Here is a 25116-nt window from a genome sequence, read left to right on the forward strand (position 1 = left end):
TTGGGTTTTCCTCTCATCCACTCTCATTCTGGCAGCCACCCGTGAAGAGGGAGCCTGACGAACGGGATGGGCACTGGATTTCGGTGTCTCCCCGCCATCACTGTTCAGACACCTACCTGTGGTCGTTAATGGGGTTTTCTCTCCTAGTAACAGTTTTAACCTCTTGGCATGGATTTTGCCTTGATAATGTGAGTCGGCCACCACTGCGGAGGTGAAGGACATGTTACAGAGGGTGCAGCACTTGTTTTTATCCACCATGTCGGCATCACTTCCCTGTGAGGGAGACAGATGAAGAGAACATTAGAGAGAGGCCCAAGGCCTCTGAGGTTTTTGTCCCATTCCGTTCTGTCGCACGTGAAACTTGCCATAGACTTTCTTCTTGCAATGTCTGTATTGTCTTTGCTCTGCAATCTCTTTTTTCTTCTCCATGATAATCATCATCAAAACTTTCTCAGTTACTAACTTCAACCTATATTTAATAGGGACCACTACTGCTGGGCACTGGGAACACAGGACGAATGGGCGGATATGAACCTACCCGCAGAAAACCAAGGCCCACAGCAGGTGAAATCACAGTGGCTCTGGCACCGGGAGGAATGGGGTCTCTCACTGCATCCATTATACGCATCAAAGTAAGTAAAATATCAGAGTTCACATGGCCTGAATTATTTAGCAAAAATTATCATTTGGCATTCAGCTCTGCCTTTGACCCACTTTAGTCTCACCAGGATACGTGGTCCCATGTTCAAGATTTTTTTAAAGATTTCTTTAAGGAAATGAATATTTTTCATAATTAACTTGAGTCTATATCATAAAGCTATGGTGAGCATGCTGGCTGAATTTTCCAAGAGAGTTTTTGCCATTTTCCTTTCCTTAAGGACAGGTGATTCATTAACTGCGGCACAAAATACTTAAATCCAGCTTGATTTTTATTCCTTTGTAAGACTTCACGAAAATGAATAATGATTTGGAGAAAATAAATCCTTTGTCAGACCATGTGACCTGTCTATTGTGCTCACAGATCATCAATTACTTATATTCTGTGAGGGGAAGATTAATCCATGGGCTCCCCTCGTGCCTAGTTAGAAATTGAAGGTAAAGAAGACTCTCAGATAAGGAGTTAATCTATTCCTTAGGGGAACGGCAGTAGCAAAGCATCTCTTTATTAAAACAGCAGCCTTGGGTGAGTATCTTGCCCCACAATGGCCCCTTCTCCTATTCCCGGCAGGCCCAAGGAGTGCAATTTAAAATAAAAAGGAATGAAATTGGGTCATCTGTAGAGACATGGATGGACCTAGAGACTGTCACACAGAGTGAAGTAAGTCAGAAAGAGAAAAACAAATATCGTATATTAACGCATACGTGTGGAATTTAGAAAAATGGTATACATGATCTTATTTTGCAAAGCAGAAATAGAGACACAGACGTAGAGAACAAATATATGGATACCAAGGGGGGAAGGCGGGGTGGGATGAATTGGGAGATAGGGATTGACATTTATACACTATTGATACTATGTATAAAATAGGTAGCTAACAAGAATGTACTGTATAGCACAGGGAACTCTACTCAATGCTCTGTGGTGACCTAAATGGGAAGGAAATCCAAAAAAGAGGGCATATAGGTATACATATAGCCGATTCACTTTGTTGTACAGTAGAAACTAACACAACATTGTAAAGCAACTATACTCCAATGAAAAATTTTTTTAAATAAAATAGCATGGGGATGAGGATGAGGGTGGGGATGGGACTGAGAAAGGGAATTCTGTATTTTTCTGCATAATGATAAGATGTCCAGACTGCTGGAGAGTGCTGCCTTGCAAGTTATGTGGCAGTTAGAAAACTAACTCCTTCCTTCTTAAGGCATTCGTTGGTAATATGGCTGACAATTGGCAGGCAATCTTGGGAGGAGCAGGGTGTGTGTGTGTGTGTGTGTGTGTGTGTGTGTGAGTGTGTGTGTGTGTGAATGTACCAGGAGGCTGGCCCGCAGTTCGGGGACCGGGAAAAGGGAGAGATGCCATAAGAGTCTCTGAGATTTGGAGTCCCACTTACAACCATTTATTCTCTTGACCTTAGCATTTAAATCTTAGCATCTCCGCAGCCCCCTTACCACAGCTAATGAGTGAGGTTGAAAGAAATGTACTGCTAGGGGCTGGGGTGGGGGTCAGTGAAAGGAGATGGAGTCTATGGAGAGGGGAGGGGCTCCCCGAAAGGGGTCTCCTAGAGAGGCACAAACCTCAGGGCAGGACGTCTGGGTAGACATCGAGGTTGGACTTACCGAGTGTACCCCTGCTGAGGGTTTCAAGCCGAGGTTTTCTCCTCAATACAAAACCAAAAAGGGACTTCCCTGGCGGTCCAGTGGTTAAGGCTCTGCGATTCTACTGCAGGGGGTGCGGGTTCAATCCCTGGTCGGGGAACTAAGATTCTGTATGCCTTGTGGCACAACCAAAAAATTTATTTTTAATTTAAAAAGGAATAAAAATAAAAAACCAAAATGAAGTCATAAATACTTGTACCCCTTTGTCTGGTCTACTGTGGAGCTGACTGGACCAGGCAGGAAATACGAGAAGAGTTGGCTTCCCCGCATCGACCTCACCAGCCAAGCCCAGGAGATGCCCCAGATCTATGTATGGGGTAGAGCTAGGAATACTGGGAAATACAAATCAGGGAGTTACTGAAGGCTTTGAGCCCAATAAATGAGGAGTGGGCAGCTCGGGAGGACTGAGAGACACAAACTGGCACTTTCCCACTCTGTGTGAGAGGATATTTGTCCTACATTTGGGGCAGGGGAGAAAGGAAGGTTGTCAAGGTGAAAGTGGTTGCTTGATTTACCCGTTTTCACCTACTTATGCATAATATGGGTCAAAGCACCTAATTTTTTTCTTAAAATTAGGCAGAAGATCATAAGCCAAAGCTTAACTCACAAGCTACACCTATTTAGATCACGTGCATCCCTCCTGCCTCTTTCTAGCAAAATTGCCGGCCCAGCCTGTCCCTCTCTCCCTGGAGTTCTAAGGTGGAGACATTTCTACGGAAAGTGGCTGCTGTCATTATATAAAGTGTATTCAGAACTAGTTTCTGGGGCAAAGGACAGCCCTCAAACTGTATAATGACCAGTGGGTTTATGGTATTCATTCACCCAACACATTTTTAAGGACCTCCTAAATGTGCGAGATGCTGTGTTAGATGAATATAACACTACTCCTTGTTATTAAGGAGGTTGGGACCAGGAGAATTGGAGAAGGCAGGTATAAAATGAAAGGAAAATATTGTAATCAAAGACATATAGTCTCCTATTGGACCCACGCTCTCCCAATTGTAAGGTAAAAAGACTAGTAATGTAAATGAGCCTATTTCTGTGGATTTTCATCTTCATGCCTTTCTTGTGCCTGGAATGTCCTTCCTCGTCATTTCCTGTCTAATCTCCTCTTTCCAGAACCTGTTTTCATGACCCAGGTTAACCATCACTTCTTGAGATGAAGCTTCTTCTGTCTCCCTCTACTGTCCTGCAGAAGTGGGCACTGATCTTAGGGTCCTCTGTGTGTCCTGTACATACTTCTCTTAGAATAGAGCACTGAGTCGTGATATTTATTTGTTTTCATATTTGTTCCCCTTGTGAGGAAGAAGGACATTGCTAAGGTCAAGGAAATTGATACTGAGGCCCCAGCTTTTAGCACAATGCTTGCCACACAGTGGGACCTGCAGATATTTACTGAATGAATGGAGGAGTTGAGGGTTGGTTTGTGAGGTTAGTAAATTGCATGCCATAAGAAGTCAAAAGAGGAGACAGGTAATGCAAGGAGGTCTATGGTCAGCCCAGATCTTTCAGACTAACAGGAAGTTGGCCAGAAAAAGAACCAGAATTTTCAACAATTTGTAAACTAACTTGAGGGTTCAACTAGGGCAACATTTTCCAAAAATTTATGTTTGTTTCATCATGGTTTTAATATATATTCTTCGATTTCTGCTCTGCTGGGCAATCTCATTCACATCACAATATAGAACAGTGGTCCCCAACCTTTTTGGCACCAGGGACCAGTTTCGTGGAAGACAATTTTTCCATGGACCGGGGTTGGGGGGGGGATGGTTGTGGGATGATTCAAGGGCATTGCATTTATTGTGCACTTTATTTCTATTATTATTACATTGTAGTATATAATGAAATAATTATACAACTCACCAGAATGCACCATCAGTGGGAACCCTGAGCTTGTTTTCAATATCCACTCACTGATAGGGTTTTGATATGAGTCTACAAGCAATTGATTTATGATGGTCTCTGTGCCATGAAACCTCTCTGCTAATGATAATCTGTATCTGCAGCCGCTCCCCAGCGCTAGCATCACCGCCTCAGCTCCACCTCAGATCATCAGGCATTAGATTCTCATAAGGACCGCGCAGCCTAGATCCCTCGCATGCGCAGTTCACAGTAGGATTCGCGCTCCTATGAGAATCTAATGCCGCCGCTGATCTGACAGGAGGCGGAGCTCAGGCGGTAACGCGAGCGATGGGGAGTGGCTGTAAATACAGATGGAGCTTTGCTGGCTTGCCTGCCGCTCACCTCCTGCTGTGCGGCCCCATTTCTAACAGGCCATGGACCGGTACCATGGACCCCTGATATAGAAGAATCAAAGAATAATAGAAGCAGAGAACCAACTGTTATGCAAAATATATCATGGGATATAATTATGCCATCATTGCAGAAGAGGGTCAAAGAAAGTGTAGCTGTCTGACAAGAGAGGGGCTGGGATGCCCTGAGAAGTTAGGCAGATTTTGAGGCCCACAGGACATCTTTTATAGGATATTTTACTAAAGAGGTCAGTGTAACTCACATGATGCCACCATCTCTGATTCCTCTAATGACCCTGGTGGAGATGCAACTACTCAGAAAGAATCTCAATATTAACCAAGGGCCTGGAAACTGCTGGAATTTAATTGTGTGTTCCTGGCTATCTACATCCTAAATTCATAGCTCCTTGCAACTACAGATCATAGCATTGTTCCTAGAGTCTCCTACTGCCCCCCAGAGCCCTGCTCTTCTATGGCTCAGGGGAGAAATTCCCTAAAAGTTGATGAACTGACCTCAGTGAACACATTTAAGGTTTCTGGCTTAAAGAATTGAGAATGGCCCCCAACTACCAAGTAAATTAAGGGGAGTCCAAGATTGTCTTAAAATATGGTTTTCAAACTGGAGGTAAACATTCAGTGGGACTTTTTCAATGCAGTATCCACATGGCTGAAAGAAAAAGAAATTGTGGAGGGTCCTAAGGCTGCCTAGTCAAAGCATTTTGCAAAGTTAAGAACTTTTCAGAAGAATTCCATCTAGGTGAAAAAAACCTGGCTGACTAGGCCAGAAATCTAGTCCCAAAATTCTGTTTTCTTTTTTTGTACTTTTTTTTTTTTTTACTTAATTCAAATAACTTTCTTCATTCTCCTTTACTTTAAGTGAGTGTAAAAAGTCTGAGAGAGAGACTTTTACTTCAGAATGTCAGAGTGAGGAATGCTGTGAAATTGTTCCCTGGCAAAATAACCATAACCAGTGAAAATTCATTTTTTTTAAAAAAACCCTTTAAAGTCTCTGAAAATTATCCTAAGAGCAAACACTAAATTAAAAAATATATATCTATTTGAGAAAATATACTAACTCTCAGTAAGAACAGTGAGAGTCTATGGCACTTCAGAGACAACCTCTCCCTCCCTACTGACCCCCCAGTTCAGCATGAAAAAAGGTCCACTCTGCTGTGTGTGGTCAAGAAATTAGTGTTCCCTCTCCCATCAGCTCCCCATTAAGAGATATCAAGAAGAACAGATCACCAACACATCCCCTTTAGCTCCAAGCTGTAGAAACTAAATTCCTGGCAATGTAGCCCAGACAGAGATCAGGTACTCTCTTCCTCACTCTTATTCATAGGACAGAAGCTCTTTCCCTGGCATAGCAGGCCAAGAATATTGGAACCATGATTGGCCATGCCCCAGTTTGCTTGGAGGACAGAGGTTCTGTGCCAGGGGAAACAAGCTAAGAAGACCAGAGGCTGCCACCTCTGCCCAGATAATAAAGCAGAGCTGTCACTCTGAGAAAAGCAGTGGCTCAGAGATTTTTCCATAAGAACAGAGTGGGGAGAGGGGCTGTAAGAACAGAGAGCTCCTAAACTCTCCCCAGAGGAACTGACTGAGTTTGAAATAGAGTGTGGGAAAGTTTATGCTAAAGGAAGCTCTCAAAAACAATGGAGGTTTTGGTGGTAAGCAACTAAGAGAAAGCTGATAGCTCCATCTGAGCAATAAGCTAAACCATAGCCCAGCTAGTTTATCAGAAAGAACCAGGGAAACAGACAGCTAAAGCGAGCCTTCCCGGAGTGAGAACAAACTTCAAAGACTTGCCTCAAAAACTAATGCTACAAAAAGGACTGAATTTAATCAGATCAGAATTTATATTGAGCACTGGCAAAAACAGAAGAGCAATCATCCAGCAATTAGCAGAGTCTAAGAGCTAGGTGTGATTCTAGCAGAGGCAGACAGCTTAACAGAGAAGATCAGGGAAAGAGACAGTCAAATAGAGTCCTGCAAAAACACTGTCACCCCACAATGACTGTGCACTTTCCTAAGGCTGTTCCTCTGAGCAATGACATTTGTGGCTGCATATCATGGGGGGGAAAGAGATATAATTAAAATAATCTAGCAAAGACGCTGGACAAATAAATAAGCCATCAAGAACAAAAACAAACCCAAGAGGGTGGGGGAATAAGTTTCCAGAATTGCTACAATATATTACCTAAAATATCAAATTTTCAACAACAAAATTAAAAAAAAAAAAAAAAAAAAAACCCCAGAAAAGTGTAACCCATACAGAGAAAAAAAAAAAAAAGGGCCCAGATGTTAGGTTTATCTGGCAAAGACTTCAAAGCAACATCAAAGACTTAAAACAATTACAAATGTGTTCAAAGAATTAAAGGAAATCATGCTTAAATAATGAAATGTATGATGTCAATAGGCTATAAAGTAGAGAATATCAATAAAGAAATAGAAACAATGAAAAAGAATAAAATGGATATTCTGGAGTTAAAAAGTGCAGTAATTGAAATTAAAAATTCATCGGTAGTTTTGAGCTTGCAGAAGAAAGAATCAGTGAACTTGAAGATAGATCAAGATAGAGATTGTGCAATTCAGAAAAGAGAGAAAAAAAAGAATGAAGAAAATTAAACAGAGACTCAGAGAAATGTGGAACACAATGAAGCACACCAACATATGCATAAAATTGTAATACCAGAAGCAGAAAAGAAAGAGAAAGGAGCAGGAAAACATATTCAAAAAAAATAATGACTGAAAACTTCCCAAATCTGAAGAAAAACATTCATCTACACATCCAAGACATTCAACAAGACTCAAGTAGAATAAGCGCAAAATGATCTACATCCAAATACTTCATAGTGAAAACACTGAAAGCCAAAGACAAGGGGAAATTTTTGAAGCAGCAGAGAAACACAGCTCATCACAGACAAGGGAACCAAAATAAGATAAACAGTTGACTTCTCATCAGAAGCAATAAAGGTCAGAAGACAGTGGGATGACATACTCAAAAGGCTGAAAGAAAGAAATCTATCAACCAAGAATCTTATATCCAGCAAAACTTTTTTTTTCAAAATTTAAGGTTAAATAAAGGCATTCATAGATTTTTTAAAACTGAGAGAATTTGTTCCTAGCAGATCCACACTATAAGAAATACTAAAGGAAGTTCTTGAGGCTGAAAGCAAATGACATCAGACAATAAATTGAATCTCATAAAAAGAAACAATAAACAAAGAGCACCAGTAAAGGTAACTATGTAATTATAAAAGACAACATAAATGCATATGTCTTTCTTCTCTTAACTAATTTAAAAAGTATGTAGAGTCACATGTATATATTTGTATAGTTGGGCCAATAATATATAGAAATATAATGTGTTTGACAATAATAGCACAAAGGAGGTAGGTGGGAGCAAACCTGTAATACAGTAAGGAAATGACACCAGGTTGTAACTCAAATCCACAGGAACTAATGTTAAGAACCATAAAGAGTAAATAAGAAGGTGAATACAACAAACACTAAAATATATACTGTTCTCCTTTAATTTCTCAGCTTCCTTAAGGATATAAAATTACATAAAATAGTAATTATATCAATATATCATTGGGTTTGTGACATGCATAGATGTAATATATATACATAATAATAGTAGCACAAAAAATGGAAGGAGAGAAGACTGCTATACAAGAGTAATATTTCTATATTTGGCTAAAATTAAGTCAGTATAAATCTTAAGTAGATTCTGATAAGCTGGGATGTATGTGTAAGCCCTACAGCAACCACTAAATAAATAATTTCGAATAATACAGTGAAAAATCACTAAAGGAATTAAAGTGGTATAGTACAAAATATTCTCTTAATGCAAAAGAAAGTGGTATAGGAGAAATAGGGAATAAAAAAGACATAATTCATACAGAAAATATAAACTAAAATGGTAAACATAAATCAACTATAGCAACAATAACACTAAACTGTGGCAGTATTATACAGTCTAATCAAAATAGAGATGATAAGACTGGATAAATAGAAAACATGACCAATCAATATGCTGTCTGGAGTACACACACTTTGGATTCAGTGATACAAATGGGTGAAACTACAAGAATGAAAAGATGGGACTTCCCTGGTGGTCCAGTGGTTAAGACACCATGATTCCACTGCAGGGGGTCATGGGTTCAATCCCTGGTCAGGGAACTAAGATCCCACATGCCACAGGGCGTGGCCAAAAAATAAAATAAAATGAGCATAGTTTTAAAAAATAAAATAAAAAAATTAAAAGATATATCAGGCAAACGGCATATATAACCAATCTGTAGTGACTCCTAGGAAAAGACCTAGGCAGTACACTTTTTAACATCAGTCTGAGCAATCTCTTTTTAGGTATGTATTCTCAGGCAAGGGAAACAAAAAACAAAAATAAACAAATGGGACTATATCAAGCAAAATACTTCTGCGCAGCAAAGAAAACCATCAACAAAACAAAAAGACAACCTACCAAGTGGGAGAAGGTGTTTGCAAATCATATATCTGATAAGAGGTTAATATCCAAAATATATAAAGAATTCATACAATTCACAATTAAAAAATAAAACTGATTAAAAAATGAGCACAGGAGTTGAAGAGACATTTTTTCCCAAAGAAGACCTACAGATGGCCAACACATGAAAAGTTGCTCAACGTCACTAATCATCAGAGAAATACAAATCAAAACCACAAGGAGATATTACCTCACACCTGTCAGAATGGCTACTTTCAAAAAGAAAATAAATAACAAGTGCTGGCAAGAAAGTAGAGAAGAGGGAACCTTGTGCACTGTTGTTGGGAGTGTAAATTGGTGCAGCCACTATGAAAAACAGTACTGAGGTTCCTCAAAAAATTAAAAATACAACTACCATATGATCCAGCAATTCCACTTCTGGGTTTCCAAAGAAAACAAAAGCACTAATTTGAAAAGATACATGCACCCCTATGTTCATTGCAGCATTATTTACAATAGCCAAGATATGGAAGCAACTTAAGTACCCATCAACAGATGAATGGATGGATAAAGAAGACATAATACATACACACACACACACACACACACACACACACACACACACACAATGGAATGTTGCTCATAAAAAGAATGAAATTTTGCCATTTGTGACAACATGGATAGACCTAGAAGTTATGCTATATGAAATAAGTCAGATGAAGACAAATACTGTATGATTTTACTTATATGTTGAATCAAAGAAATAAGACAAATGAACAAAAACAAAACAAGTGAACAAATATAACAAAATAGAAACAGAGTCATAGGTACAGAGAACAAACAGGTGGTTGCCAGAGGGGAGGGAGGTAGGGGGATGAGTGAAATAGATGAAAGAAATTAAGGGGTACAAACGTCCAGTTACAAAATAAATGAGTCAGGGGATGAAATGTGTAGTGGGAGAAAATTAATAATAATGTGATATCTTTGTATGGTGACAAAGGAGGTCAAAAGGTACAAACTTCCAGTGATAAGCTAAATAAGTACTATGGGTGTAAGGTACAACATGATTAATATAATTAACACCAGTGTATGGTATAATGAAAGTGATTACGGGAGTAAATCCTGAGTTCTCATCACAAGAAATATCTCTTCTATTTCTTTAATTTTGTATCTATATGAAATGGGTGAAGTTCACTAAACTTATTGTGGTCATCATTTCATGATGCATGTAAATATGTAAGTCAAATCATTATGCGGTACAACTTAACCTTATACGGTTCTGTATGTCAATTATCTCATAATAAAACTGAAAGGAAAAAATTGGGCAAAGGATCTGAATAGACATTTTTACAAAGAAGATATACAAATGGCCAATAAGAACATGAAAAGATGCTTGAATCACTAATTATCAGGAAAATGCAAATAAACCACAGTGGGATACCACTTCATAACCACTAGGCTGGCTAGAGTTAAAAAGATGGGCAATAAAAGGCATGAGTAAGGATGTGGAGAATTAGGAACCCTCATATACTGCTGGTGAGAGTGTAAAATGTCACCGCCCCACATTGGAAAACCATCTGGCAGTTCCTCAAAAGCTGAACCGTGGAGCTACCGTATGACCCAGCAATTCCGGTTCTAGATACAATCAGTCCTTCTCACTTACAGGCACATACAGGTATCCCCCGCTTTTCGGAAGTTCGCTTTCACAGAAGACCTCCAATTAGTACCTGTTTCACTAACTGAAAGAAATCCCAAGAGGATTTTGACTTTTGGGGAGAGAAGTGAAAACAGCACTGAGCTTTTGTCTTGCACTGAGCTGTTACAGGGGCAGCACACAGCCGCAGCAGACAGAGGAGCGCCACAGGCTCCCTCCCCAGGAACTACACAGCATCTCAGCATCAAGCTGCCGTAGCTTTGCACACCCTGTGAGCACCTGTGCCTCCGTTAGCAAGGTGTGTCCTAAGGTAATCGCTTCTTCGCTTTACGCCATTTCAGCTTACGAAAGGTTTCATAGGAACGCTCTACTTTCAGAGAGTGGGGGAAACTTGCATTTGCAAATTTACCTACTTGCAAATATTTATTTGTAACCCCCAAATCCACACTTGTGGCGCTATTGTGGTAATTCGCAGACTCGTGCACAGTGGCAAAAAAAATGAGTCACCTGACACACACGTTCCCAGCTGAGCTTGAACAAGGCAATGCTGCCTTCTTGTTTCACCTCTCATGCTGTTAACAAGTGTTCTTTTTATGGACCATTCAGTTCCACATTTTTTTTGCATTTTTGTGCTTTTTCTTGGTGATTTCACTGCTTCAAATGACCCCCAAGAGCAATGTTGAAGGGCTGGGCAGTGTTCTCAAGCACAAGAAGGTTGCGATGCACCTTACAGAGGAAATACACGTGTTACATCAGCTTCATTCAGGAGTGACTCATAGTGATGTTGGCTGTTTGAGTTTGGTGTTAATCCATAAACAATACTGTACATCTGGAATAAGGAAGAGAAAATTCGCTGATCCTTATGTTATCCAGAAAGTGCTAAGGTCATATTTGCAGTGCATGATGAAGGTGTGGAAAATCTGGAAAAGTGGCTAAATGTGTGGATTCACAAGATAACAGCTGATAAAAAAGCATAATGGACAGCATTGTTGTGAGGCTAAAAGTCAATGAAATGTACCACATTACCCAGAGTCAGGAAAATATTAAACGTTCCTCAGCTAATTTTATCATAAAAAAGAACTATGTATAATCAACTATTTGTAAGAAATGTATATTAAATAAGGCATCTTTAAAGAGAAACACATAAAACGAGGTTATGTATCGATAGATTGACAAAAGCCTCGGGACCAGCGGCTTGCAGGAACTTAACCCTGTATTTCCCCTAGAAGCAGTGGCTCAGCATTTGCTAACTCAGAGCTGGTGACTTTACAGAACATAACTACATGAAAAATGAGAATTGAAAGTATATTTCATTCAAGAGAAATAAAAATATATGTCCACATAAAAACATGTACATAAATATTCATAACAGTATACTTCATAATAGCCCAGAAGTGGAAATAACCCACATGCCCATCACCGGAAGAACTGGTAAATAAAATGTGCCATAATCCATACAATGGCCCATTATCAGCAATAAAAAGAATAAAGTACTGATACATGCTATGGCCCAGATGAACCTTGAAAACACTATGCTAAGTCAAAGAAGGCAGTCACAAAAGACCGTATATTGTATGATTCCATTTGTATGAAATTTTCAGAATAGGAAAATCTATAAAAACAGAAAGTAGCTTAGTGATTGCCACACAGTAGGAAAAGGGGAGAGAGAGTGAGGGAAAATGGGAGCAAGTCCTAATGGGTACAAGGTTTCTTTCTCGTGAGGATAATATTCTATGGTTTACTATGGTAATAGTTCCACAACTCTGTGAATGCACTAAAAACCCTTGAATTGTACACTTTAAACAGGTGAATTGTAAGATATCTGAATCATATCTCAATAAAACTGTTAAAGGAAGAAAGCCTAAGAGATGCATTTAAGTATTCCAAAAGCCCAAAGGAATACTACATTTGAAGCATAACTTTTCTTTTCTGGGCATCTTCTGCTTGGAGGCAAATCCACTGAGAAAGGGAAAAATAAAAAATATTTTGTTCATGTGGACTGCCTTGTAGGATATGTCTCAGAACTAGCTGGAAGTCCTTGGAACTCCGATCACTGGTGTCCATTTTAGCTAAAGACATTTCGTGGCTATCATGGAACTCTAACTGCAGCTGCTATTAACCTACACCTAAAGGCAAGAGCAACCTGACACCCCCTGCTAGAGCCAGAAATAACTGTATCTCCCAGCACATACCATGCAGTAAGATGAAATGTCCAATAAATGCAACTATTTCCAGAGTTATGCATGTCGTTGCTTATCGTCTGGTATTTAACTTCGAAAAGAGGCAGTAAGCAGGAAAGAGTGTTCCTTCTCCTTCTCTCCTACTTTATTGGGAACAAAAGATCTAGAAGATGCTTCTTGACTGACTGCGGGGCCCTGGCAATCTTTCTCCCACTGTTCTCTCTCACACATCCTGTCCCCCTCCATTTAGGTCACGCTGTCCTCTCCCCTCCCAGGCTATTCAAATCACACCCAGATGCCAGTCCATTTTCTCCAGGACTCCTGTGAACTTCAGCTACATCTTCAGTGGCTGACCTCTCCCCGTCCTGAATATCTGTGCCTTAAATTTTGATTAGGTATATTTCTTTAATTGTTTCATCTGCATTTTTTTATTAGGATCATCTCTCCAAAACCATCTTGAAGGCAAGAACTATAGGAGTGATCCTCCCTCCCCACCCCCCCATCTCCAGAGCCTGCTGTGGGTCTAATTACATAGAAGAGACTCAATAAACATGGAATAAATAGTTGCTGAATGAATGATGTGAAGTGGCCATCCATGAACCAGTTCTAACTTGGTCATGTACATCTGTTTTCCGCATAAAATCATCTCCCCCACGCTCTCTTGCCAGCATTATTGCTGTGTCTCAGGAAAAGGTCAATGGGCATGGAGCTCACACTCAATACTGAAATGGACATAGTGGCAATGGTATGTTATCATGGGAGTTTGCCCACACAACAAGGATGTGTCCTGCTGGCCAGGAAAGTGGATGGTGACCAGATATCCCAAGAGGAAGCTACAGTGTCTGCAAGAAAGTTGGCATGAGCCTCGTGTCCCAGTGTTGACTAGAGAGATACACAACCCATCCTTTGGATGGAAACCATCCCTCCATTTCCATAGGATTGGGGAAAGTGGTCCTTTTGACACTAAAGGAAAGAGAGAAAGAAGATGTCTCCCCGGGAGAGATGCAGAATTGTCTGTGTGCCTTTGGTGTTTGGAAGGCACTGGTTTGTTTCTGCAGTCACTGAAGAAATATTTAAACAGATGGTAACAGTACTTATGAGACCCCCAAAGGGAGAAATTAGCCAGAGCCCCTGAGACAGGACAAGCACATAAGTCAGATAAGCCCCACTAACAAAGAGAAGGGGCAAACAAAACTGTCACCATTGAATAGATGTGCCACAGAGAACAAAGGCGGTGGGAGAGGCAGGAGGGAAGAGGGGGAGACCAAGGGCTAAAAGCTCTGAAAATCTAGAACCTTCCAAAGGAAAAGCTGTATGTCCTGTCTGAGACACCACTTGAAGATTGGACAGAGCTGAGGCGGCCTTAAAATTTGAATGCCACCCATGCCAGCGAGGCCCTCCTCCTTCAGAGAGCCCTATTCACCTTTGCCATCCACACTTGCAGACCCCACGTACCCACAGAGCTGCCTTTTCTGAGCCATATGAGGCACCTTATGTATTTTCCCACACTTAGTTTTCATAATAACTCAAAAACAGGCTTAGGATTTATCTCTGTCTTCCCTTTTCCCTCATCCCCCAAATACAAGCCATCAGCACATCCTGTCACCTTGTCCTCCAATTTCACCCCCAAACTGTTTCTGTCTGTCTCTCAGTCCACTTGCATAGTCTTTTCTCTGATCACTGCCACCGTTCAAGCCTGAGTCCTTCTCCACTGCGTGCCTCTCTTTTATACTCTTCATAGCACTTACTTCACATTCTAAAATTACACGGTTTAGCTATTTAAATCAACTTATTTCTTATCTGTCCCCTACCACTAAATTATTCAGTCCTGTGTGCCCAGTGTCCAGAGAAGCAGACTGGCCTAGAGTCTGTAAGACAAGCCACAAATACGGCCACATTTAAAATTTTAATAGTCATATTAAAAGAATTAAAAGAACCTGTGAAATGAATTTTTAAAAACATACTTTATTGAGCCCAATATATTCAAACTATTTTCTTTCCACATGTATTCAACATAAAAATTATTAAGGAGCCATTTTATATTCTTATTCTCCTACCAAGACTTTGAAATCTGGTGTTTACATTTACAGCACATCTCAATTCAGGTTACCCGTATTTCAGGCGTCCAGTGGCTCCATGGGCCAGTGGCTATTGGGCTGGATGGCATAGTTCTAGATCATAATGAGTAACTGTCAAATACTAGTTGAACTAAAAAATGAATGAATAAATGAATGAAGGACTCAGTGAATAAATAAATGAATTCCCATTTTCACAGATCAGGAAAGTGAAACCAGAGTGTTTACATAAATTCTCCAGTGTGTCATATGTTTAGAACGTGGGGGAACTGATTTTTGAATCCTTGACTCACTGAATTCAAGGCAGTGCTATTTCCATGACATGGCACTGGCATCTTAGGTCACTTGTCTCAACAAAAGCTTTCAAGGGCCCTTTACTACCTAAAAATAAATTCCTTATCATGACATTTAAAGTCTGCTACCACGTAACTCTCAACACACTTTTCCACTGCTTTTCACACATCATGTGCCCCAGGCAAACTGATTTTTTCAAGGTCAGGAACACAAAGCAACCTGCCAGGAGATGGCCTGAAGTCCCAGTTCTCAATGTCTCTGCCCTTCATAGCCTGGCCGCCTGCCCTTGTCGGATGCTGCAGGTGACGGAGGATCCAGTGCTTTTGGTCCCATTTCTGTATCAGGTTGGACAGCAGCGACTCCCCAGAAGTGGAAGCCCCTATCTTGTCCATCTTTCTGTCTCTGCCCCAGCAGAGTGCCTGGAACATGGCAGCTTGAATGGAGGAATAAACCCCCCATCCTACAACCACCCTGAGTACATCCCTGCATGTCCTTGTTCACATGGCCCCTTCCACCTAGAATTTCCCCAGTCCTTCTACATGCAAGAGTCACTCAGATACCATCTCCCTCATCAAGGCTTCCCCAAGACAGCCCACCACCAAGAGATCTCATTCTTCCCTCACAGCTGCACAACTTCATTTAGGTCTCTCCCCACACACTTAACACCACCAAGCAAATATCTCACTATTTCTACTGGAACGTTCATTCTTTGGTCTAAAAAGGTATCATCCCCAGTGCCCAGCATGGTGTTTTTGTGTGACGTCCTAAAAAAAAACACAGAATACTGCATTAAAGAGGAGCAGATCTGCATTCAAAAGATGCTGGTTTAAGTCCTGGCTTTAAATGTACAAGATGTCACATAATTATTGAGTCTGAAATTTCTCCCCTGTTATGTATGAAATAAAATCTGCCCTGTCTATTCATGAGGTAAAAGTCAGGATAAAAGAATACAATATATGGAAACATGCTTTGTTTGGAAAGTACTTTTCAAAGTTTATATATATATATATATATATATATATATATATATACACACACACACACACGTATATACACATATTTATGTATATACATATATAACATATAATTATAATATTGTAATTATATTATTCATATATATATATACATACATATTCAAATAGACTGGGAGATGGACGCATATTATCTTATTTTATATTTTTCATGGCATTTATTTATACCTGACTTTTTCTCACTTATTTACGGGCGTTCATGTTTAACCCCTGTCTTCTATTGTTGTAATGTATGCTTCTTGAGGCCAGGAACTCTGTTTTATTCACAGCTCTACCCCCAGTGTCTATAAGAGGACCTGCCATAGTCCATCCAATAAACATCTGCTGATGAATGAAAAAATACATGCACACAAAATAAAATGAGGATTCTGAGAAGATGTTGGCGACAGCGGTAGTTTTAAATTTTCTCTAAATCCCCAAATAAACACAGAACTGAAAAGCCAAACAAAAAAAAAAAAAAACCAAAGGCAACACTTCTAACAAAACTAAATGACAAGGTAGTCCCAGGAACTTCAAAATACAAGTGAATAAAAATAAACAACAAGATCTAGAAGGCCTGTAGGTGTAAGCCTCTGTGCAGGAAAACAGAGTGAAGGCATGGGGCACCTGTTGGACCTCAGAGCAGGAGGGCCCTCAGCGGCCAGTAAGTCCTCATGAGAAAGCATGGCAGATCCATGTGAGAACAGCAGCTGAAATTAGGAGGGCCTGCTCCATCCCAACAGCAGGTAGGTGCAAGGGTGTATGCAAGGTCAAGAGAGGAAAGCACAGTCTTGCCCCTTGGAACTTCCAAGGCAATGCATCAGAATTCTTACCAGGACAGAACTTTATACTGAAAAGACGCCGCTGAAGATAGAATCAAAACCTTGGGGTTGACATATACACACTACTATATTGAAAATAGATAACCAACACGGACCTATTGTATAGCACAGGGAACTCTGCTCAACATTCTGTAATAACTTAAATGGGAAAAAAAAATTGAAAAAGAACAGATATATTTATATGTATAACTGAATCACTCTGCTGTACACCTGAAATTAACACAACACTGTAAATTAACGACAGTCCAATATAAAATAAAAATTTTTAAAAATCGGTCAGAACAAGGACAATGGAGACAAAGAAAAGAAAGGTTCAGACAAACATGCAGGAGTGAAAAAGAGCCAATAATATTCAGTAAACAAGTTATTGTATTTTTAAACACTAAACACAAACATGCTCATGCCAAAAATGTAAAAAGAAAGGAGCTCTGTTAAGTTAGAAAAGCAAACTTGAATCACACCTCCTTCTAAAAGTTCAAGAGACAAATACATGATAATGAGCAAGAGAAAACTATGAAAATCATATTCCATAAGAGTTATTTTCAAAAGGAGCAAAATAACAAGCTCACAGAAAATGAAAACATATCAGAAACAAATGCTTTCAAAACAAATCAAAATAGTAATCTTCTATGTCAAAGCAAACTAAGACACTTTAAGAAAATGATACAAGGCATGAAAGGACAACATAAAAATGAGAAAATTCACAAATTAGGTGTAAGAACTACAAAAATAAGTGGAAATAAAAGAATAAATCACTTCAGAAATGAAGATTAAACTAGAAGAAACAGAAGATGAATAAACACAATGAATAATTCTCTAAGAGAAATAGAAGGTAAAATCAAGGAAAACATTTAAAATTCTAAGGCAGTAGAGATATAAAGAGATTCAATAGTAAGTGACAAATTGAAGAAAGACAAGGATAATCCAATATATGAATAATAAGAGACTTTGAAAAAGAAAGTGAAATTAGAAAAAGCATATGCTGGTATTTTCTAAAATTAAAATTAAAGAATATATATTAAAAGAGCATACTCTGAGTGTCAATTCAGAGCAACCAATACTAAAATATATTCCAGGAAAATTACTGAACTTGAGAGTAACATTTTAAAAAAGTATTTGAGCCTCTAAGAAAATGACTTATTTATAAGGAAAACAATATTAGATCATGATCAGACTTTTCAACTGCAGTGTTTTATTCTAAAAATAGATGGACTAACATATTTTACATTCTCAAGAAAAAAAGGTGAGCCCAATTTTTTTTTATATCCAGCAAACCTGACATTTCAATAGAAAGGGTCCAAAGTGATAACAGGGATGAACTCAGGTAACTTTGTTCTCATGAGCCTTTCCTACTGTATCTGCTGAAATGACTAGAGAGACATCAATAGAAGAGTAGTGGTTGTATAGTATGGTTACTCATGAAATTAAGATAAAGGGGGTTAATAGGGAGAAAGTATAGTATGCAGTGTCTATATGCTCAGATACTGTGGATATAGTATAACTATTTAAACTGGGGAGAATATGTGCTGCGGAAAATATTTATCAGTTAATGTATTAGTGATGTAGTAATAGTATGGTTATTTGCAGCATGTTATGTCTATAATATTGGAGAGAGTAAATGAATAATCATGGGACATTCAAATTTTGTCATTTCCCGTGTCTTTGGGAATCAAGAAGAAAGGTAAACAGAAGAAAATGTAAACAGAAGAATAGAGGAGGGTGAGTACAAACCCTGAAATCATGACTGAATTGGAAGAATCAGTCTTTACTGGTGAGGTCTTGTGGAAACACACATCTTTCTTAGTTCTATCCACTGAAGAGACCTAAAAACAATCACAAACCCAGTACAATATCCCTAGCACTCAGGATCCTAGCAATCTTGAAATACCATTCCCACTAAAAGATTTTGGGAGAAAAGAAGCTGATTCCAGGAAGTGGGCAAGATGAGCCTGGACTATCTTGCCATACTAGATAACAAGAAAGCTATCAAAGATGACCACGGTCATGACACAACGGCTCAGAGGCAAACTTGAAGAGGCTCCCACTGGCAAAAGGGATAGTAACTGCAACTGATCGAAACACACCAAAATACGTTTAATCCATGCACTCATAACAGTATGTCTTAAAAGTCTATTCGGTCACCTCTGCAGGGAACCCAATTCCTTAACTGGAAAATTGATAAGTAAAAGGACAGAATAAAGCAATATTTCTGCCTTTTCTAAAAGACCTGTAACACAGAGTACCAAACAGTAAATGAGGAAAACTGCTCGTTCAGAACAATTCCAACTAATCAATGAAAAAAATGATAGAAGAAAAAAATTTTGCAAGCTTCAGTGAATTAATAGCACCAACAGCTGCTAACATCACAAAAAGAGAGACAATCACATATCATGTGTCTTTGGATGAAAGAACCCAACACCATTTACAGTCTTGTCAAAGGCATCAATCCCAAAGCTTATCAAGTCTCTGGATCCATCTGCCAATTTGCAGGGAATAGACAGGATAAAAGAAAAGTATTGAATGGAACCACAAATACACTTGCAGCAAAACCTACACTCTAGAAAATTCTGTAGGTCAAGTGCCCCCAAGTTTTTTCTACGGGTAAATTATAATGAAAAGAAGAAAATGGAGAAGGAAACTGAAGACTCAAATCAACAGAAACAAATACAGGGAATTCCCCGGCGATCCAATGGTTATGGCTCCGTGCTTCCACTGACGGGGGCACAGGTTCGATCCCCGGTCAGGGAACTAATAATAATAATGAGATAAACATTAAATAAGAAAAACATTAAATAAGAACAAATTCATCAAGTTTTTAAAAATTAGGCAAGACTAAACTTTGGTAATTAGGGATGCACACATTGTCATAAAACTATACAAAAACCTGAGAAATGGTTCTGGGAAAGTCAGGGTCGCAGTTTATTTTGGTGGCACAAAGGGTCAAGATAGGGAAGGAGCAAATGGAGGTGCTCCTGGGATGAGTGACCTGGGTCGTGGTTACAGGGTGTTTGCCTGAAAATTCATTAAGTGAAACATCTTTTTTTTGTTTGGTAGAATTTTGTATCTGTGTTTTATTTTCTAATGAATGGTTTGAAAAGATGGATTCCAGTTTAAAATGCACCTGGCTAGCAGCCCTAAGTGTCTCCCTGAGTATAACTCTAAAATACTAACAAAGAGTGAAAGAGATGAAATGCACACTAAAAATTAATTTGACAGACCACCTGATACCAGGACTTAAACTGAATTTCCACTTGCCATAAGGCATAAGGAGTTCAACTGAGATAAGCTGTAAAACTGGAATAATAATAGAATTTCCCTCGTAGGGTAGTAGTGAGGATTAAATGAATTTGTAGGTGGAAGGTACTTAAATGGGGCCTGACCCAGAGCAAGGCTATATTTAAGAATAAGCTACTGTTTTTATTATACGCCTACCCACGGTCACATCTCATGAGACCCATAAAACAAAAGATAAAAATATACTGTCTACATCTCACTGTCCTTCCCCAAAATTCAGACTTGCACCAACCACAACAAAAACTGAACCGCTATACTTTATCATATGGCTTTTTGAACTGACAAATCATTTACTAGTTGTCATTTATCTGCATCCATTCTGTGACACTCATTCATAATTATCAGCTGGGTAAGGAAACGCGACTAATCCATTATACGTTGGTGGGTGTAGCTTCCCATCCCAGCAGCCAAAAAGATGGGCTACAGGGACAGAGGCAGGGACAGCTGCAGGGGCTCAGCATCTTGGGACTCATATCTTTAAACCGAGGCAGCCACTCCTAGTGTTAGAAAACCAGGCAGCAAGGATAAGAAAATATGCTACTCAGAAAGCAAGGCTTAACTGTAGTTGAAGATCTTGCAGAAACTGGGGATGGGCCAGGAGCTGTGCCCATCAGGCCACGTTTCATCATGGCTCTAAGAAAGGAATTAGACACTTAGCCAATTGGACACCAAGTTATTTCTTCTCAGATTAATTTACAAATTCAACACAAGTTTAACCACTGGACGTTGGGGAAGAAGAAATCTGAATTTCTTCTGCAAGAAAAAACCAGTAAAAAGCTTAGACAATTTTGAACATTAAAAATTAGGAGTGATTTAGCTTCAAATATGAAAAACATAAAACCCTAGGAGTTTTTAAGGTGGGTTTCTGTTACAGAAAGGCTAATGAAACAAAATAAATGCAGAAACAACTACAGAATAAATTCAAATTAGGATAAAATAAAGGGAAATTTCAAGTCAGTGAGAAAAGTGACATTATTAAATAAATGGAATTGGAAGACTGAATAATAATTTGAGAAAAATAATAAAGCCATAAAATAATGAGAAGAAATATACAGAAATATTCATATAATCTTAGGATGGATTAAACTTTTTAAGCATAAAATAAAAAACAGTTCAACATTAAAAATCTTAATGACATATTCTTCTCGACCAGAAATTTCTTTTCTGGAAATTTATCCTAAGGAAATCATGAGAGTCTGAGTGAATACATACAAGGTTATTTGATAAGCACTGACTATAATAGCTAAATGCAAAAATGTATATACTGAAATTAAGAGGACAATTTTTGAACAAATGGTGGTATATTGGTTATTGAACTAATGTTTAATAAACCGAGGCATGTTTATATAAGGGCATGATGGAATACAAAGTTATTAAGTGAAAGCAAAGCTATTAAAGTCATGATAGAAGATATTTACAGACATGGAATATGATTCCTGATGCAGTACTAAGCTCATTCATTAGACACTTTTAAACAAGTATTTATGGAGTGTCATCTCTGCACTGGGGATAGCGCAGGAAACAACCCAGGTGACAAGCCCTGTCATGGAGTTTATATCCTAGCTGGGGAAGCTGATAATAATTAAGATAAATAAGTAAAATACATCATATGTTAGTCATGATTCCTAAGGAGGAGGAAATAATGACAGGAGATGTGAAATTTTAAAGTGGTCCTAGGGGTGGGGAAGGGAAGGATTGGGAGTTTGAGATTAGCAGATGCAAGTTATTATATATAAGAAGGATAAACAACAAGGTCCTACTGTAAAGCACAGGGAATTATATTCCATATCCTGTGATAAACCATAATGGAAACGAATATGAAAAAGAATATATATATATGCATCAATATAACTGAATCACTTTGCTGTACAGCAGAAATTAACACAACATTGTAAATCAACTATACTTCAATAAAATTAAAAACAAACAAACAAAATAATAAAGTGGTCCTAGAAGACTTCACTGTGGACGAGACTTCACTGTGGAAGGGACTTATTCACTGTGGAATAAAGGCCTGAAAGAAGTGATGATTGGTCGTGCAGATAGATACAAGGAGGAAGAGTGTTCTAAGTGGAGGGAACAGCAAGTAATAGGGTCCTGAGCATGAGGTGACCACGGTGCTCACAGGTTAGCAAGGAGACTGGCATAGCTGGAGCAGAGTGAAAGGAGTGGTAATGAGGTCGGGGAGATGACCAGGAAGGGGACATGGTGCAAACGGTAGGTTATAATAAAGACACTGGCTTTTACGCTGCATGCAATGGAAAGTCATCTACAGGCAACAACCAGCATGGTCCACGTGCTACCACATACAAAAAGCAATATTTGCATACGTATGCATACATTTTATTTATTCATATAGACATAAGACAAGGGAGAAAAGAGACAAGTGAAAACAAAAACTAGAAAAACATGCCTCTGACTGTTAAAAAGATTTTCTGCATATACAGTTTCATAAAACTTCTTTCTTTGTCCTTCGTAAATTGTCTAAACGTTCCATATTGACTATATGTTCCTTTCTTGTTTTAAAAAAGAAGTGAAATCGTTTTTAAATTTTTTTAATTGTAGCTGATTTACACTGTTGTGTTAGTTTTCAGTGTACAGCGAAGTGATTAAGTTATGCATATCTATATATTCTTTTTCATATTCTTTTCCATTATAGCTTATTAAGAGATATTGAATGCAGTTAGCTGTGCTATACAGTAGGAAAAGAAGTAAAATTTTTAAAAAATAATTTTTAAAATAAAATGTGAGCAAACCATGATGCCCACTATCTTGGAAATTTTCAGTTAAAAGGGGAGAGATCATGCATTTGTAGATGAGATACCCTTTCAGCCATAGATGGGGCAGATCTACACGAATGTCTCTAGTTAGCATGACCCACCTCAATATCCGGGTCCCCTGTCCATGACCTCTTTTTCCACATGTTCCCATGGGGGTCAAGTCACTTACCTCTGCAGACTTCTGAATAAGCTTAAGGTCCCGGAACTCCCTGACCCTACAAGTCATGAAGGAAAACTGTCAAGGAGGCAAGATGTGGGATGCAAATCTACAAACACCTGTGATTTTATGTCTTTACCCGCCCCCCCGCAAACGCCACTTCCAGGTCTCAACTGTCTACAGAGAGGACAGTCAGAAGCAGACATTATACCGCAGTTCCCACTGGTATCACCAGAGCCTTGGGGACAGGAAATCAAAGGATCAGACCTAAAGAAAAGAATTTATGGACAGTTTTAAAGGAAAAATAAATAAATATCTCCACTGGATTCACCGTGAATACTCAGAAAAGAAAGTCTAGATCTTCAAATTGTGGTACCCGGCTCTGCAGCATCAGTATCACCTGAGAACTTGCTGGAAATGTGAATTCCCGGGAGCCCATCCCAGACCTGCAGCATCGGTGATGCTGCCCCCGGGACCAAGCTCCAGGTGATTCTGTTCCATCGAAAGAATGCCCTACCAATTTACATTCCCACCAACAGTTCCCTTTTCTCCACACCCTCGCCAGCATTTATGGTTCAACCACTGTGGAGAACAGTATGGAGGTTCCTTAAAAAATAAAAATAGAACTACCATATGATCCAGCAATCCCACTCCTGGGCATATACCCAAAGAAAATCATAATTCAAAAAGATACACGCACACCAATGTTCATTGCAGCACTATTTACAATAACCAAGACATGGAAGCAACCTAAATGTCCATCGACAAAGGAATGGATAAAGAAGATGCAGCACATATATTCAATGGAATATTACTCAACCATAAAAAAGAATGAAATAATGCCATTTGCAGCAAGATGGATGGACCTAGAAGTTTTCATACTCAATGAAGTCACACAGAGGAAGACAAATATCATATGATATCACTTATATGTGGTATTTAAAAAAATGATACAAATGAACTTGTATACGAAACAGAAACAAACTCACAGACTTCAAACACAAACTTATGGTTACCAAAGGGGAAAGGTGGGGGGAGAGGGATAAATTAGGAGTTTGGGATTAACATATACACATTACTATATATTAAATAGATAACCAACAAGGACCTACTGTATAGCACAGGGAACTCTACTCAATATTCTGTAATAACCTATATGGGGAAAGAATCAGAAAAAGAATGGATATATGTATATGTATAACTGAAGCACTTTGCTGTACACCTGAAACTAACACAACATAGTAAATCAACTAGACTCCAATATAAAATAAAAATTAAATTTAAGAAAAAAAGAATGTCCTAAGTCTACTGCAGGAGCCGTTCCTCGGACTCTGCGTCCCTTTACTTAAGGGAGAGTCGGTTGGATTGGGGGTCAAATGTCTACCCTTTAAAGGAGCTCTTCATTCGTGCTTTGCGCTCTGTGGAGGTTTTCAAACGCAAGGTCTCCTCAAGATCTCAACATCGACCCAGTTTCCAGCTGGTTAGACTGGGTAGGAGTTGGGACATGAACACTTTCTCTAGACTGGTTTGGAGACCACACGCCCATCTGTTTTCCCCTCTTATTCCCTCAACTGCCAGCAGAAAGGCAGTTGTGAAATTGTTTCACTGGTGAGTTAATCTCTCTGGATATAAAATACTGTCCTCCTATGAAAAGTTCTGAGAACTTTTAACAGCGAGACTAGCTGCAACATTCTGTATCTCTTTTATAATCCTGTAAGTTTATCTTCGATTGTTCAGTAATACCGTCTTTTCCCAGTAGGTTGGAATCATCCTTTTGCTATTAAACCT

General features: G+C 39.0%; 1 protein-coding gene across 3 annotated transcripts in view; it reads right to left on the bottom strand.

Moving 5' to 3' along the window:
• Positions 1 to 25116, bottom strand: part of ZMAT4 (zinc finger matrin-type 4) — a 422482-nt gene that overhangs the window by 231496 nt on the left and 165870 nt on the right. For all 3 annotated transcript variants that reach the window (XR_014239095.1, XM_082375085.1, XM_082375084.1), the window contains exon 4: positions 117 to 273. Coding sequence is in view for 2 of the 3 variants with exons in the window: in XM_082375085.1 (XP_082231211.1) it covers positions 117 to 273 (157 nt within the window). In the remaining variant the exon portion in view is untranslated. The remainder of the gene's footprint in view (positions 1 to 116; positions 274 to 25116) is intronic.

The sequence above is a fragment of the Balaenoptera borealis genome (assembly GCF_965194805.1).
Source record: "Balaenoptera borealis genome assembly, chromosome: 21".
Classification (NCBI taxonomy): Eukaryota; Metazoa; Chordata; class Mammalia; order Artiodactyla; family Balaenopteridae; genus Balaenoptera; species Balaenoptera borealis.